Here is a 16,745-nt window from a genome sequence, read left to right as displayed (position 1 = left end):
AAAAAAAAAATGAATGATGCCGGGATTGAACCCAGGCCGCCGGCGTGCCAGGCGAGCACGTTGCCGCTAGGACAACGAACTCATTTATAATTATAAACTCATTAGTGGTATATCTTCAACATATTGAATAATTTTTTCTATTGAAATTCCACAAGATGTGGCTTCCCCCTTCCGCTCGTTCTACAGTCGGCTAGATTTCAGTCAAACAAATAAAAAACAAAAAGCATTCATGCGGCAGAAAATGAAATTCACCCGTGTGGCGCCCTCCCTCTCTTGGGGTGCAGTACTACGATGCCGCTGGGGTTACTCAAACCCCCAGAACTGAGCCTCTACTTTAGTCAATCCTCTTTGAGAGAAACTAACAATTCAGTTATTTATTCCTTTATTTTGATAATTAAAAATCGTGAACATGACGAGGGAGATAATTACACTTCAACTGGGGCATTACGCTAATTATGTGGGAGCTCATTGGTGGAACCTGCAGGTGACAAACCGATAATTAAAATCGAATAAACAATTTCCTGGACATAACCCTCGGCACCGATAATATCCTAAAATCACCGATTTCTCTCCACAGGAAGCGAATTTCTCTTACGATCCATCCCATCCCTCAGAAATAGACAATGATGTCTTGTACCGAGAGGGAGAAAACCCCCGGGTGAGTAAAGATAATTTTTATTGTTCTCTCGAATTCCTGAATTGAAAGTACAAAAAATCCTTACGATAATATCCCAAAAGTATTTTTCCAGCGAGAAGTGACATTTACCCCTCGCTTGCTCATAGTCGACCTGAAAGGCTCCCTAGGTTACCTTCCAGAACGAGGATCACTCTACGACCAAGTCCCTGACCCAGAATCCGGGCCCAGTGGGCTCTGGGACCCAGACAACCTAGAAGTCACCACCGAGGATCCCCTCCCCAAGTCTCCCTTCATCCAGAGCCTGGAGAAGTCGAGAGAGACCGAGGAGGAAGTCTCCTTGGACCTCGACACCGAGATCCAGAGTTGGGTGGATTACCTAGTCCCCAGGTTCCACACCCGAACCGTCAACATCATCAGAGAGTACCAGCACAAGAGCTCAAGCCCTCCCTTCGACGTCTTCCATTATGGGAGGAATCTCTGGAGTTCTGAACAATTCCAGGACGATTTCTGCGACAGGATCAGGGCTTATGCCGAGGAGTGCGATCTCATGCAGGGATTCCAGGTGAAAAACAAGACGTCACTACTCCGTTGTGCCATTAATTTTTTATTGAAAATGACCTCAAGACTAAATGAATTGTCTTCAGGTTCTCTTGGACTCGACAGATGCCTTCGCCGGGCTTTCAACATCGTGTATTGAGCACCTGCACGATGAATACACCAAGAGTATCGTAGCTTTCCCTCTGATCGAGTCCCGCAACTCGAAACCCTCGGCGTCAGATCACCTGAAGGCAGTGAACATCGCCCTGTGCTACCAGCAATTGAACGAGCACGTATCCCTGTACAGTCCTCTGAGTTGTGGAGAGAATGGCTGGCTTTCTTCAGGTGCTCCCAGGGTATTGCCCTACCTGACTTACAATCAGGATTTGAGGTACCACACGAGTGCTCTCTTGGCCACAACCCTGGACACATTGACAATCAGATACAGGCACAAGCAGCACACCATGTCGTCCCTCTCAGACTTGTGTGCAGATCTCAATAAATCTGGAAGGAAAGCAGCAGCCACAACCCTCAGTCTCCCATTCCCCATGACAGTAAAACGAGATCTCATTGATATTCTTGACGATCTGGAGAACGAGTCTACTCCTCTATGGACGAGTCTCACACCCAGGGTCACTGTCTCCGGGGACAGCTGCATGCAAAGTCTCACACTCAGGGGCGTCAGGGAGGACCGACTGAAGAGGCCAGTGCCTGAGGCCAGGAAGCAGATGGCTAAACCTGCATACAGGTTAACATTAACTTTTATTATATTTTATCAGAGTCTCAGGAATCTGAATCTAGAAATAATGAGAATTTGAAAATTCGATGATCATTCGTGATAAAAATACTCCAACAGATGCTCCACTGTTCACGAGATGATGAGCATGTACCTGGCGTACTCCTGTCATGCTTCTGCCACCCATCTCACTACCCTGGAGTCTGGTCTCAAGGTTTCCGCACCTTTTCCTAAGATTTTTAAGGATAATATCCATGGAAATGGGGATATCGCTGGCTGGCCCGTTGGCGAAGGTTTGTAAAAATGAAAAATTTAATGATCCATTAATTGTCACTTGTAAAAATTTTATTCCAGAAATTCCAGAATTTTTTGAAGATAATTAATGAATGAATTACTGTTCCAGAGGTGAAAAGTGTTCCAGTATTATCAGGAATTCACAGCACCCCCGAGCTGTCAAGATTATTCGAGTCCCTTCACGATTCATTAGCCTCGATAAAGAATATCAAGAGGTTCCACGCCCTGGCGGACTCTGGCCTCGAGCAGGACGATTTCAAAGAGTGCTTAGATCACTTACTGGACAGCAAAGAGAATTACGAGGAGCACTTCGTCTAATCCCTCAATTTTGTACTGCGTAATGTGATTTTAAATATACAAATGATATTTACTGTTATGTCTTTCAATTCTTTGAACTTCAAGTGGAAAATCCAGGATGTCGACGATTTATTCTGCGATTAAACCAATTGCTGTGAAGACAATCCACTAATCACGCTCGAGTCGAATCGGTAATGTGCGTGTGCCCAATCTCTTTGGGATGTTTTTTTTTTTTACTTCACGTGGGTGCGAACAGGTGCGGTTCACCACGCGAACACCAAAGGGGAGTATTTTAATTTATTTCATCGAGAAAACAACACTGAGAATTCAAATTGGGAGGAGAAAGTTAAGAGATCGAATTTTCTCACTGGAATTTCTTCGATATCTCCGGAGGTAGTGAGTTCAAAGAAAACTATAAAGGAAACTTTTCGGGAAGAATTTCCAGATCTACAAAAAATTCTCCCAACATTTTTCTGTGAATGCAAGGGTTCATGAGATAATTTTTTAATTTTTTTCTGTTATTTTCTCATTATTGGATGAAGGACGTTGATTAGGGGGTAGTAATAACGATGATGGATTGAAAAAATGAGACACATGACGCAGTAATTTCTGAATTGATCAGAGTCAGGCGAAACCTGATGAGTGGGAGCGCCAGGGCGCACCTCCTAGTTATTACTATTTCGAATAGAGTATCGAGGGTGTCCGAGTACTTTTGTCAGTTCCACCACAGTGTTTTATCAGTTCCAAAGCTCGACAAATGGGGAATAAAATTGCGACATTCAGTGAGGATCAGCTGGAGGACTACCAAGACTGCACCTTCTTCACACGCAAGGAAATCCTGAGGTGAATCCACCCCCAGTGAATTCACGTCTTCAGTTTTTCCAGCAAACCCTCAATTCTATTTGTTGTAGAATATTCAAAAAATTCCGGGAAATCGGAGAGCCGGGGGCTGTTCCCCGCAGAATGTCCCCAGATGATGCCTCAAATCTTCGGATTCCACTCTCGTGTCTCGAAAAAATTCCAGAATTACGAGTAAGATTTTTTAATTTATAATTAGAAACAGTAAAAAGTGGTGAAATTATATAATTCCAATTGGCGCGATAAATCACAGGAAAATCCATTCAGGGAGAGAATATCCGAGGTATTCACCAGCCCAAACGAGCACAACTCCGTGGAAGAGGGTATCTGCTTCGAGGAGTTCCTGGAGATGATGTCTGTATTCTCGGAGCAAGCCCCACGTGATTTGAAAGTTTTTTACGCCTTCAAGATTTATGGTAAGTGCGGAAATGCATTGAGAAGTGGAAAAAGTAATTACCCAGGGCCTCAGGTAGACGGGGACCCACTCCAGATCTTTCCGGGAGGAAAATGAGGCAAGTCCCCAGGATTAATGGATCGGTCGATAATTTATCTCGGCGATGGGACGATAAGAATCCTAAAACTTCATTTTTTTAAATCCCTCAAACTGAGGAATGAGAAAATAAAATCAATAATCAATAATAAATTTTTTGTTGAGGGGTAAAACTGAAAATTTTTGTAGACTTCGACGATGATGGAGTCGTAGGGATGTCAGACCTCGAGAGAACCTGTCGCCAGTTGGTACAGGATGGTCTGACAACCGAAGAAATAGCTACGATCTGCAAGAAAGTTCTCGAGGAAAGCGATATCGATGGAGATGGTGCATTATCTTATCTCGAATTCGAACACGTCGTCACCAGAGCCTCGGACTTCCTGGCAACATTCCACATTCGCATCTAGTCTTTCACACCCTTCATATCAATAAATAATCTCGACCAATCACTAATCGAATAGCTAATTAATCTCCACACCAAATTAATTCCAAAAAATCGAATTCAATAAAAAAAACGCGTAAAAATTCCCCCTCAACCGCTGATTACAGAGATAATGTCCTCAATAAATCCCTCCCCCCGAAATTCTTAATTATCCATCTTCTCCATGAATCTCCTCCCCCGGATTGTACTTCCTCCCCGGGATAAAAAAAATAACAAAGATTGAAGTTGAAGCCCGTGAAGAATTTTTTTTTTTTCCTTTTGTTTCGAAATGGGGGGAGAGTGGCCGCCAACAATGTACGAAAAATGAGGGGGTGGGGGAGGTGGCGGGGGCTGACGGCGGAGAGGGGAATGGACCAAGGGTTTCTCTCCTCCATATCCAAGATGTGAAAATTCAAAGGGTGAGAGAGGCGGCGACGACGAGTGAAGTGACCGGATGGCCTTGGTTTCGAGACTCGGTTAGTTACCACGAGGAATACTGGCTATAACTGTCCCCGCCTTCGTGGAACAAGGTGATATCTCCAATTTCTACGGCTCTCTTTCCCTCCCCCTTCTTCATTTTTTATTATTTATTTTATTTCAGGTGGAGCCCGAAGCCAACCCCCCGATTTTGCCAGGGGAAAAAAAATATAATCAAGTGGTTGAGTGGATTTTTACATGTTTCACTCCATTTTTACGACTGGGGAATGGGTTTCTGGGTGATGGCCTCACCCGTCGGCAAATACGATTTTTTTTTCCACCAGTTTTTCGGTATTTCGAGCCACTCTTGGGTATTTCTAAAATTCTACTCGTTATGTCGAGTGCAGCTGAAGTCCCTCATTCACGAGAATTTTTGGGAGAAATTCTGGGACTGCACTAGGTCTGGAATTTCTTCATTTGTAGGTCTTGTAAGAACGATTTGATAAAAAATCGCTAAAGAATATTTTTGTAGAAAACGAAATTTGCATTTAAAAAAAATGAGCCAATATTAAAGAAAATTGTGTAGTATTTTTTGAAAAGTTTTTCGAGAAAACTTGTGGTTCGTGCAACCTCTCATGATTTCTCCTCGTATTCTTCATTGGATTCTTGCCGAGAGAAAATAGAAGTACATGCGGAGGTGTGCATGAAAAGACGAGAGTCCTCGGAGAGTAAAAAAAAGACGGATAAAATGCAGAATGAAAAAGGAGAAATGGTGGAGGAGGAAGGCGGATTTTAGAGGCGAACTTTAACGTTGGTACAGCGTGGGCGAGGGAACCGGCTCCAGAGTTAGCTCTCGAAGCTTCTCTTGCTGCTTCTTCCCCGGAGGCAGTCGGTACCAAGGATGGATTGTAGTTTTAAAATGTGAGACTAAAGCCTCTTGTTTTGGCATTGAATAAAACTAGAAGTACCACCAGGTAGTATTTAATATCAATCGTAATTTATCCCTATCTTTTATTTCGAGATTAGCCAGATGGAGTACATGGCTGCAGTCTTCACTCTGGTACCAGAAAAATCACTCCAAGTCATTCGCCAAACAAACTGAAACCCACGGGACTGATAGGCAATCTCAAGAATTTCCCACCGATTATTCCTAGTAATTTCAGAGAAATTGTTATTTATAAAATTAAATTGATGAATGTATCAAATAATAGCTACTTCAAAGATATTTATTATTATATTATTTAATTCTAATTAAAAAAATAGATGAAGAAAATTTGCCAGAATTTTTCTTGGGGGGTGAAAAATGAGGGGTGATTGGGTGAAATAATGGATGAAAAATTGTGGAATTTTGGTGAGGCCCTAAAAATATAATCCCCTACATTTTCGTTTGGTTGTCGCCCTGTGGCCAGGATAAAAGAGCAAAACAAGTTGGCTGGAGCAAGGGTATACTCATTGGGCTGGGAGAAGTCGGTTGGTCGACGGAATGTTGCTTGACCACCGGCTGCCCCCTGCCTCCTGTCCCTGGGCCCATCTCAAGCCAACCGGCCAGGGCCTAATGGGGCACCCATTGGGCTGCTCAAATATTCCTCCTCTATCTCACGGAATAATCTACCCCTCCAGTGAAATCCCTTTCGCCATTTCACCCGACAAATCCCCGGGACATTGAGCCAAAGCAAAATAAAAATCTATAATCAATAATTCGCGGATTTTTTAATGCTGCGAAAAAGGTAATAAAAGCGCCTCCTCAAGGTCGGGGCAATGAGTGACCCCAGGCCCTCGGCCTCGAAGAGCTCCGGCTTGTGGAGGGGTCTTGCAATCCCTATCTCAGGCGAAATTTTAAAGATAATAAAGAAAATGAGAGAGGAGGGAGAAATATTGTGCCGAGGTATTGTACAGCGAATCAAAGGAGGAAGGAATACTTTAATCGTATTCGGAGATCGTGCGGGCTCTTGTAGTTTATTATAATGCCAAGATAACTCTTGGCATCTTGCCCTTTCTTTTCGGTGCTTTATACACTTCAGGTATCATTTTTCCACATTTTTTTTTTCACTCCACAGAATCATATCGGTTTTTTAAGTCATTCCGATCGAGACGTGGAAAAATCCACCGTCGAGATGTTCTACAATTTATTTTTCGATTTTTCGATTGATTTGAAAAGTTGTTTCAGGGTTTAGAAATTTTTTGGAAGAAAATCGGTGGAAATTCGGGGAAATACCGCGAAATGATTAAATTCCTTCAAAATTAATTTTTCAAATCGAAACCCTCGAGAAATCCTGGAGATGAAAAATGCGGAGATCTCGAATTTGAATTGAGGAATTGTTTAGTATTTTGAGTGGTCGGCGTAAACCAGCGATATTTATTCCGCGAGCACATCGCGGTCGTCCGCAGAATGGCAAAAAAGTCGAGAAAATTTCCCCCCAACAATTTGAAGAAAGATTGCGAAAAAGGGAGAGAGAGGAGGGGAAGAAAAAAAATTCTAAAACTGAATAAAACATCAATTTTTTCCCCGTCTTCTGAATTCCGCTAAACTAAAATAAAGTGAAATTCTAGTTTTCTCGAGTTAATCAGGATTGTCTGTCAGTCTGGAGTTGGCGGTGATGGAGGCAAAAGTAAAGCAACATCTTCTCCGGGCAACTCCCCCCTCTCATGGCATTTCTCCTCCTCCACTTTTTTTTTTATTCATCTTCTTTTTCTCTCTGTGGTACAACCTCTCTGGATATATCTGCATAACCGGTATTACAGACTATAGTCCTGCGAATATCGTGTGCGGTTCCTCCTGGTGATCATGGCGAAAGAGAGGTAATATAAACGCTCCTCGTGTGGGAAGCGTTACTGTAGCAAAAGAGTAACCGCCATTAGGTCGTAGCGTTTCCAGAGACGTTTGACCGGATCGTCTTGCCAAGGTAGAAAAAATCAAGACAAGGGGATTTTATTTTTTTTTTTAATCGATATTTATAGGTGGTGGTGAGAGCGTAGGCGCCCTCAGACTACCAATGACATCATCAGTGCCTTCAGCAATGACTCCAGAAGAGATAACCCGTCGAGAGCTAATCAAATAATATAATATCGCTGATTTTTCAGACTAATTATAATTGTACACCTTTCACACTCATCACTTGCGAATTTCCTCCAAATCCATTATTTTCATTCATCAGATTTTCATATCGCCATTCAAATAATTATTAACTCAAGGTTTTTTATACTTTCCACTTTTTTTTTAATACGAAAGATTTTTAATTATGGATTAATCGATTTATTAGAGGGAATAAATGGAGACTGAGGATTTAATTTGCGTTCACTGGAGACTTCAACTCTCGTTCCACGTCGAAGGCAATATTCCCGGCGGGTAAAATCCTGTGTTAAAAATAACTGTCCGACGAAATGATCTCGATGTGCATCCGATGCACGTGAATAATTTACAAGTCGAATATCATTGATGGATTAGTTGAAAAATTTTGGGCCCTGGGCAAATGAATTTTTGTCGATAGCCACTCGAGGTGAGAGAGCCTCCATCTCGTTTAGTTCTGTAATGGTCAGGCTAAAAAGGTTCACTAATGATCGGGCCTGGGCCCTCAAAGGTCCTCAGGATGATTGGACGAGACGAGAAAAAATGATGGGAGATGGTTTTTCATGGTTCATTCCAATCCACTTCTCCTGCGTTATCATAATTCAAGGGGCTTTCAGCTGTGTCATGAGTTCTGGCATATTGTGAGATGGAATAGGTGAGTACAATAGGCAATGATTTCATGAAAAATCGACAATTAATTTTCAACAAAGCCCCTACACTAACGAAAAACTCATTTATGACCCAGAAAATCATACGAAACCATTTATTTTGTCTCAACGTCATAAATATTAATTTATTTCTTAATTATTTCAATTTATTTTGAAACCTTCTCGAGTTCTTTTGAGGAAATAAATCATAAACATCAATTCAATCCCAAAAACATGACCAAAAAATTGCGGAAGTTCTTGAGAGAATAATTAAAAAAACTTTCTCATAAAAAGGGGAGTTCTCGAAAAATCAATTCTTTCCTCGGAGTAAAAAAATTAACTCCAAGCCCACAGATGTCCAAGGGACTCCCCAAATTATTAACAAAATCCTCTCCAGTGTGGGTGGAGTTACCCCAAACGGAAAAACCCTAGAAATGAAAAGGAAAAATAAAAAAAATACGTTGTAAGTATCAAATGAACGCTTCCGAATCCCACCTGACGGAGGTGAACTTGCGCAGTTGGAAATGGTTTTTTCGTCGATGGACAAGGTTAGGCCGAATGAAAGGGGCCTCATCGGTGAGGAGGGCAAGGGGGGTTGAGGAGGGGGCCCGAGGATTCTGGAACCGATGGGTGGGGGAGGCAAGAAAACACGAGCGAGAGAATCTGAAAGGAGATGAAACTCCTAACCGAAAAACTCGACCTCCCTCTCTCTTTATCCTCAACTCATCGTCGGTCTTAGGGGGTTCCAGGCTGAGGTTTTTCTTTTGTAATTTTGGTGCCTGGGGCAGGTGCGAAGCGATTTCTATAGTTGCTGCTTGGTAACGGCCCCCATCCGAAAAAATAACGCCGGTAAGGTACGTTATAACCGTCACACGAATATACCTGCTCAATATTTCGGGAATTCTCCATCTTTAGGGGGGCATTGTGCTCTTCCTGCTATTTATTTATTTACCGATCTCCAATTCACTTGTGATCGCACTTTCCCCGGGAGCTTATCCTCTGAATTTCTTTTTTTTTTATAATAATTCGTATTCAATGTGATGTATCATCTATTTTTTTGGACCATATGATAATAATTTTATATTATATAATAATATATTATTATATATTATTTAAAAAATGTCGGTGGTCAGTGAGTTCGGAACCACAGGGGAAAATTGAAAAAAAAAAGTTGAATTTCACTTCAGCGATCAATTTCGTAAAAAGTTGAGAAGTCATGCACGTCTAAATAAAAAATAAAAAATGGAGTAATTAGTGTATATAATAATATTCGGGTTCGTATCTCTCGTATATCTCAAGATTTCAGGTTTCTAAGGCCCGCCTTCAGGTTTCTAGGATTTGCGAGATTTTTCGGGGGAATTTTTATGTTATTTGATTAGCCTAATGAAATTGGGGGAATTTGAATGAGGAAATGAGGATGCAAGGACGACTAACATCCGCCGGAAGTCGAAGGGCAACACGCCAATGACGTCCAAGGCTGTACCCCGCAGAGTGCAGGTGTCCCCTCCTGAATCCTGAAAACTCAAATTTTTAATTTATCCGAGAACAATCCACCGATTCCTGGAGGCCAAGGTATAGGATTCCACTGGTGAATTTTTTTTTCGGCGAACTGGAAATTCCACTTCACCCTGAATTTTCGCACTCCAGGACCGGACAGGAAGACAAAAACACCAGATGGTGCCCGAGTTTCCCCAATTTTTCGAGTGAAAACCGGATGTTCACCCTATCTTTGTTCCATAGTCAGACCCCATCGAATAAAGGGGACAAAAAGACCTGGGGATGTGCCGAGGGGTTCCCCGGAACGACTCCAAACAGAATCCACTAGTCACGAATTTATTCGTCCCCTAAATTCTAAAGGGATGAATTTTGCCATTTCCCTTTGGAACCGATGAAAAAATTCGATCCAAAAACCCCCAAGAATAAATCCAAAAAATCACGATTTCTTCTAAAAAATCGCAATTGTCTCCAAGTGGTTGATCTCCTGGTGAATCTCCACCCTGAAAACAAACCAACGTGAACAATTCCACCCCCTCAACGGATTTTTCATAAAGCCAGAATTTTTCAGAGAGCCGGTGCCCCCCAACCGGGGATTTATCGGGTCACCGAAAAATTCCTGGGCCCCCGTATGGGACTGGCTCTGGGGAATGCGTCCTTTTCCAATGTTACGTTTTTTTTTTCTCTTCCCGTCAAAAATTCTCTTCTTTTTGTGTCTCACCGCATATACCTGGCTCCAGCCTCCGCAGGTAATCCCGGTCGTCCAGTCGAGCAACCGTCGATTCTCCTCCCAAAAGCACTCGTCCTCCCCGTCCTGTCCCCCTGTCCTGTCCCCCCATCTTCCTGGCCGCCCCTCTCACCCCACCGTGGCAACCTGGAGGGGGCACAGACAAGTTGTGTGACGTCACGGCGAGGATATTCGAATTGGCCAATGGTAGGGCGTCGAGGATGTCGTCAGGGTAGGGGGGCCATGCAAAAGGTGTGTGTGACCCCAGTACCGGGGCGGCGGGGCCAGTTTCACTGTGAGTGCGGTAGTGATCTCATCTCAACCTATTCCTCAGGTGTTTTAGCAATTTTTTTCCATTTGTGGCAACCATCCCAGCATTTACCCACTTTAATGGTGAAATATATAATCCAGGTAAGAATTCTCACATTATTTACATTATTTTCATCATTCCCATTTTGTTTCTAGAATTTGGAAAAATTTCCATCATTGTCACATCGTCTAGAGCAAATCTCCAATTTTTCAAAATGGAAATTAACTAGAATTTTTTGGTGTTCGAGGTTTTTTTTTTTAGTTTGGAATTTCGGACGTCATTGGCGGGGTTTGAGGGTTCTAATTGAGGGATTTTTTTTTTGTTTCACAAGGTTAATTCTGAGGAGTTATTCGTTCGATGAAGAGTTCCCACGTAGCGACCGGAAAACCTTGTCGGTGTTCTTGTTACTTTCCATCCGATCGACACGCTTCGCCGTTCGTCTTTCCTCCATTCGTCATTTTTTCGCTGGAGAAACGGTTCGTCAGGTATCAGGGAGTTTCAGTTAACATTTTTCGGGGTCTCGACTTTCGAGAGATTGCGTCTTTTTTTTTGTTAATTGCAAGTTTCCGCGTTTGTAATTATTTAAATTGCGGGGAGATTCGGTTTTATTCGGTGAATTTTGTTTTTTTTTTTTTTTAATGATCGAGCGAGTGTTGAGGCATGTGGCTCACAATCGAAAATCAAATAGCCCCTTGAGATAATGGAAACCCCTCGATATCGCGTTTAGGTGTGAGTTCGATAATTTGTCAAAGTTTGCTCCATTCTCGTCCCCAGCACCGAAAAATCGCCGGTTATTTCACTATCGTTTAAGAACTTCTGGCATTGACCTTCAAACCCCTCGTATCGTCTTATTATGGTATTATTATTAGAGTTTTGTCGTAACATATATCTTTGTACGCAAACACAAACTTTGGGAGAGACAATTTCACCCCGAAGGCATTTCGCTGTCTGCTCTATTTATTTCTGAATTGTTTTCTTTTGAATTCTGGGTACAATCGATCGTTTGTCGTTCTTATCATCTCTATCACTATTTAAAGTATTACCTCGATACACTTATCGCACACCCCTGACACCTCTGCTCCTCGGCAATTAAAATTGGAGGAAAAAAAAAATGAAAATTGGTAAGTTGAGAGAAAGAAATTCACACCTGCGTTGCTCGAGGGTATTGGAATATTTTTGGTGAACAATCTTACGTTGACGTCATTGAAACAATTGTTGTGAAATTACTGATAATCAAAGAGGTCAATATAAAGCGGAGAGAAAGCGAATCACGCGGGCTCACTATTTTTTTTTCAGGAAACCCGTGTTTCCTCGGAATGGAATCCATTTAGGGAAAGGGTGAAGAGGACAATTTTTATTCAGAATTTCATGGACTACAAAAAATTCCTCTTGACTTTTGCTGTGTGATGCACAGGGTGGGGAGGTGATGAGGGGTTGACTGTTCCGGTTTCTGCGGGACTTGGGATCGACGCGCTCCGCGAGATCGGTCGATTTCTCGCCGATATCTCAGTGACTATCGGGTTTAGGTAGATTTTTGTTTGAATCTTTTTTGTAATAAATTTCACGAGCTACAAAAATGTCTTGTCACGTTTTGCTCTGGGATCACTCCTTTAGGAGATAATGGCGATGTTGAAATAGCGATGTGATTCTGAGAAATAAATTCGAATGGCTCGGGGTTCGGTTAAGACTTGGATGGAATAAATCGTTTAAAATGTATACGGCATCGCTGATTCTGGTAACGGAATGCTGAGTGCAAATACGCGTATTGTCGACTGAAGGTAACGAATGGATGATTTTTTAAAGAAGTCTCTTGCAAGCTAATCAACGGACTGCGGGTATCTACCGTGTGACGTCAGCTATTCACGTACTCGTACACCGAGAATTATTCAGTATATATTTTTTTTTTCTACTTGTGTTTCGTAGATTCGTGTCGATAGAATGTTCTCTGCATCTTAAAAATGTCGATTAGGTTGCAAGTGCTGGGAAATATTCCACCGCAAATTATTACTGGGAATACAGTGATTCATGCCAACAACTGATTCATTTATCACACGTGTAAAAGGAGAGGCATCATTGCCGAGTCAATTGATTCCGGATAATTACGCATGTGACGAAACGTCCGGGATAATTTCATTCATTGGAAACTAAATTTAATGGGAAAATTGGCGCATTTCGATTTTCTTGCGTCTTACTCTGACAATATCTTCGCAGGGAGGGGAGACAGAGGAAAATGTCGAATGACTTTTTTGTTGGAAATTTCATAAGATGCAAAAAATGTCAATGACTTTTTCCGGTAAATCCAGTAGTTTATGAGATACTCGGGGAATAGTCGTGATAGAATTTCCAGTTTTTTCACGGTTTCGTGATTATTGGAAGTGAATATCCGAAGTCATCGCGATTATTCTCCACAGCGAGGAGGTCTACAGAAAATGTGAAGAGGAGTTTTTTCTTGAAAATTTCATCGCCTGCAAAAAATGTTCATAACATTTTCCGGTACATCCAGCGGTTGTTGAGATATACGAGAAATAGTCTCGACGAAAATCCGAATTTTCTCCGATTTCGCGATTCATTCAAATTGAATATCTGGGGCTGTAGCGCCGATATCTCCAGAAGAGCGAATTTTAGCCAAAAAAGTGAAAAGATTATTTTTCCCCAAAATTTCCCGGACAACAAAATATATTGATAACATTTTGCGTTAAATCCAGCAGTTTGCGAAATAATCTGGAAATATTTCCTCCATAATTCCCACTTGTCTCCTCGATATATTCGACTTGAATTTCGGAGTCTCGACGAATATTCAACCTTTCACGAGTTGTTCACGCAAAAACACGTTCTTCGATTTAGCCGAATAGGTGTTGACCTTGTTCCCCCGGAATTTCGGGTATTTACGACACGTATTCGTATTTGTATTCGTTAAACTCGTGAGTTTTCGAGCGTTAGAGAACCGTTACGTCTTTATTATCGGAATATTCTCGAGATAAACAAGAGGCCTCTGGCTATTAAATTCCCGAATCAAGAGTATTTCGAATAAAACGGACAACAACGCGGGGGTATACGAATCTCTCGGAACAAAAGCCCCTGGGATTTCTCTTGTGGCTCTCGTTCGTGGAAAGCTGAGACTTGAAATAAAATCGAATCCCGGACGCATACGCGTGTACGATATCCAAGATCATAACTTTCTCCGAATGGAACTTACGGTTTGAATTGCGCAAAACAGTTTTAAAAACGTGATTGCATTAACATCAGGAAACAAAGAGCCTATTTGTTGTACTCACGGTTTTATCAACAACAAATAAATACTTCTGTGAATTTTCACTTTCATAAACAAATATATTCATAAAATTTGTCAAAACAAAAGTGATGAACATAAATTCATTATTTTAATTAAATTGATCGATTCAGTTAACGATTTCCGATTAAGACCTATTTTTATAATGAGATGTGCGTTAACTTTTCTGTTATCTCTTCGCTTTTGAAGTTCGTCATGTTATTCGAGTTGTTAATTGGATTATTTATTAGTGAATGTTACGAGTGCTTGTGAAATTAATTGTTTGAATTGAATGAAGTAATTAAAATAACAAGGTAAATTGAAAGATCAAAATGATTAGACAAAACAGTCGGATCTCCCAGAAGCAACTTTCAGAATTAATTCTACAAGTTTAATCGCCGATGTTTGATATATTGGGGGATTTGATATGCATTCGAAAGTCTAGATTTGAAAGATTAAATCTTAGCCTTCAACAATTCCCAATCCTGTGTTTAAACCTGTTCAACAACTAATTGAACTCAATTCGTCGGAAAGAAATAATTAAAATGTCAAATAAATTATTTAAGACAGCTAGCAACAGGCTCGAAAAAAATTCAGCGGAATCGACTAGAAATTTGAATTCTTTTCGTACTGATTTATCGTAACCATTTGTCATATATTTATCTGAACTCACGGTTGTCAGTAAAAAATCTTAACAATTACCTTTATGTAAAGAATTTCGCCGCAGGGGGGTAATTACCGGTCGCGCCATTCGCCGAGAATTGCGAGAGACTTTCTCTCCCAAATGTCAACGGTTTCTCTCCCCATGTATTTTTTTTTTGTTTCTCGTTTTCGCTTTTTTCATTCAAATTTCCACGGGTTGTAATTCAACTTCTCGTAGGGACGGGGCCTTGGGACGACAAAGGGCCCTTTTGTTGATACGAATTTCTGTTCCAGGTGCTGCAAGGAGAATGAAGATTAGGGGATTTATGGAGTTTTGGGGGTTCTTTTTGGCGCGGACATTTTCTTTGGTTATCTAGCTGTATGAGTATCATTTTAGACGTCATAAAGCTAGGTTACCGGAGTTAAGATCCTCGCCATATCAACGACGATCAATTTTTATTGCTGCAAGGGATCGACCTAGTGTACCTTCTGTTCCAGGATTCCATCACTCTTCAAACAATTCGTCCACATTTTGTCCACACAATGCCCTAAAATAAAAAATTCAATGCATCAATTTTTTCATCAATTAAACCAAATTTACTGAATTGTACAATTTATTTCGTTTCTCCGATTTATGAAGTAAAGATCCCTCATTAAATCCTATTCCCAATCAAATATGTATAACATATTGTAAAAAATGACTGAACATATATATTTTATTATAAATGATTGATACTGTTCCGTAATGTTCTTTTATGTCAAGATGAATAATAAATAATTGATGAAAATTGCTGGTGAATCAAATGAACTGGATTGATTAATTAATGGAATGCCTGTAATTATGCTTAATTACGTGGATTGTTGGATTTTGTCGTTTTAATTATTCCTTCGGCTGTGAATAACTCAGGGACACTGTAATTGTAATCAATTTAATGAGCGGAATTTTGATAAATCCATGGGAATTTTCTAATGACAATAGAAGAGGTTTTTTAACATGTTCACTGTCTTCGTTGCTTCCTCGATGGTTTTGTAGACCCTGGGGAGGAATGTTAATAACTTTTTAGGTGAATACACGGTGCGTGACGATTGGACTGTTCCCACAATGTTACCGGCTCCTGGATTATTTCATAATCACGGGGGAATATGCAAGATTTTTTGAGGGGACGCATTTTCCTGGGGGTCGACCAGGAATCATGGAAAATAATTATTGCTCTCCTATTTCATTGGAAAAGAAAATTTCAAGAGTTGCGAATTCCCATTTTTCTGTCTCTGAGACAATTTTTTTTTTATTTTTGAGATAATTCGAATTATTCATCACAATTTTGGGAAATGTGGGACGTGGATAAGTCGATCCATCCTGATAAATATCGGTCTGAAGGGGAAACTATAGAGAACTTTTTTAAAGTTTTTCAAGTTCCTGATAAAAAAGGTCTTCTGACCATTTGTTGCAAATGCGATAGTTTTTGAGATTCAGCATTATTTCACTGCACTGGAATTTGAGGTATCGAGTTTTAGGGTTTGTCCAGGGAATTAAAAGGGCTGAACCCTTGAAAATTTCGGGCAATCGATATAAAATCGATTTACACATGTAAAAGAATGTTTTACGGTTCCGATGGAACGATTTTTATAATGAGGAACTGATCGCTCGTAATTCAGCAGCGAAGTGATAGATCGCGATAAGCTGGATTTATCATCCTTACTAATAATACATTTATTTACAAAACTATCGATTTCAGGCGGAAACGCCATGAGACTTTTTTGTAGTCGATTAAATTCCAAGCAAAAAATTTCTTTTGATATTTCCTCGTACAATCAATACTTCTCGAGGTCTATCGATATTTGTCAGAACAGTTCAACTTCGGAGAATGACTCGTTGTCGAGATAATTAGCTGGAATTTAAATT

The 16,745-nt window shown here is 40.8% G+C and overlaps 2 protein-coding genes across 2 annotated transcripts; both read left to right on the top strand.

Annotated features, from left to right (window-relative positions):
• The first annotated feature begins 347 nt into the window (after positions 1-347).
• Positions 348-2,580, top strand: mst (misato mitochondrial distribution and morphology regulator). Its single transcript, XM_011311975.1, has 6 exons — positions 348-484; positions 578-658; positions 750-1,199; positions 1,282-1,922; positions 2,031-2,203; positions 2,314-2,580. Exons 1-6 carry the CDS (start codon positions 410-412, stop codon positions 2,520-2,522), a joined length of 1,629 nt encoding a protein of 542 aa, XP_011310277.1. The 5' UTR covers positions 348-409; the 3' UTR covers positions 2,523-2,580.
• Positions 2,581-3,223: 643 nt separating this feature from the next.
• Cib2 (Calcium and integrin binding family member 2) lies at positions 3,224-4,256 on the top strand. The gene is made up of 4 exons (XM_011311974.1): positions 3,224-3,344; positions 3,413-3,533; positions 3,613-3,775; positions 4,039-4,256. Exons 1-4 carry the CDS (start codon positions 3,259-3,261, stop codon positions 4,254-4,256), a joined length of 588 nt encoding a protein of 195 aa, XP_011310276.1. The 5' UTR covers positions 3,224-3,258.
• Positions 4,257-16,745: the final 12,489 nt, after the last annotated feature.

This window comes from Fopius arisanus, unplaced genomic scaffold (assembly GCF_000806365.1).
Source record: "Fopius arisanus strain USDA-PBARC FA_bdor unplaced genomic scaffold, ASM80636v1 scaffold00095, whole genome shotgun sequence".
NCBI classification, from domain to species: domain Eukaryota; kingdom Metazoa; phylum Arthropoda; class Insecta; order Hymenoptera; family Braconidae; genus Fopius; species Fopius arisanus.
This window is presented reverse-complemented; position numbering and strand designations above follow the sequence as displayed.

Excerpts from the sequence above, each read along its gene's own strand:
- mst (XM_011311975.1), top strand. The coding sequence starts at position 410 with ATGACGAGGGAGATAATTACACTTCAACTGGGGCATTACGCTAATTAT. Across the intron at positions 659-749 it reads GAGAGGGAGAAAACCCCCGG|CGAGAAGTGACATTTACCCC; the intron begins GTGAGTAAAGAT and ends GTATTTTTCCAG. Across the intron at positions 1,923-2,030 it reads ATGGCTAAACCTGCATACAG|ATGCTCCACTGTTCACGAGA; the intron begins GTTAACATTAAC and ends ATACTCCAACAG.
- Cib2 (XM_011311974.1), top strand. The coding sequence starts at position 3,259 with ATGGGGAATAAAATTGCGACATTCAGTGAGGATCAGCTGGAGGACTAC. Across the intron at positions 3,345-3,412 it reads ACACGCAAGGAAATCCTGAG|AATATTCAAAAAATTCCGGG; the intron begins GTGAATCCACCC and ends TATTTGTTGTAG. Across the intron at positions 3,776-4,038 it reads TTACGCCTTCAAGATTTATG|ACTTCGACGATGATGGAGTC; the intron begins GTAAGTGCGGAA and ends AAATTTTTGTAG.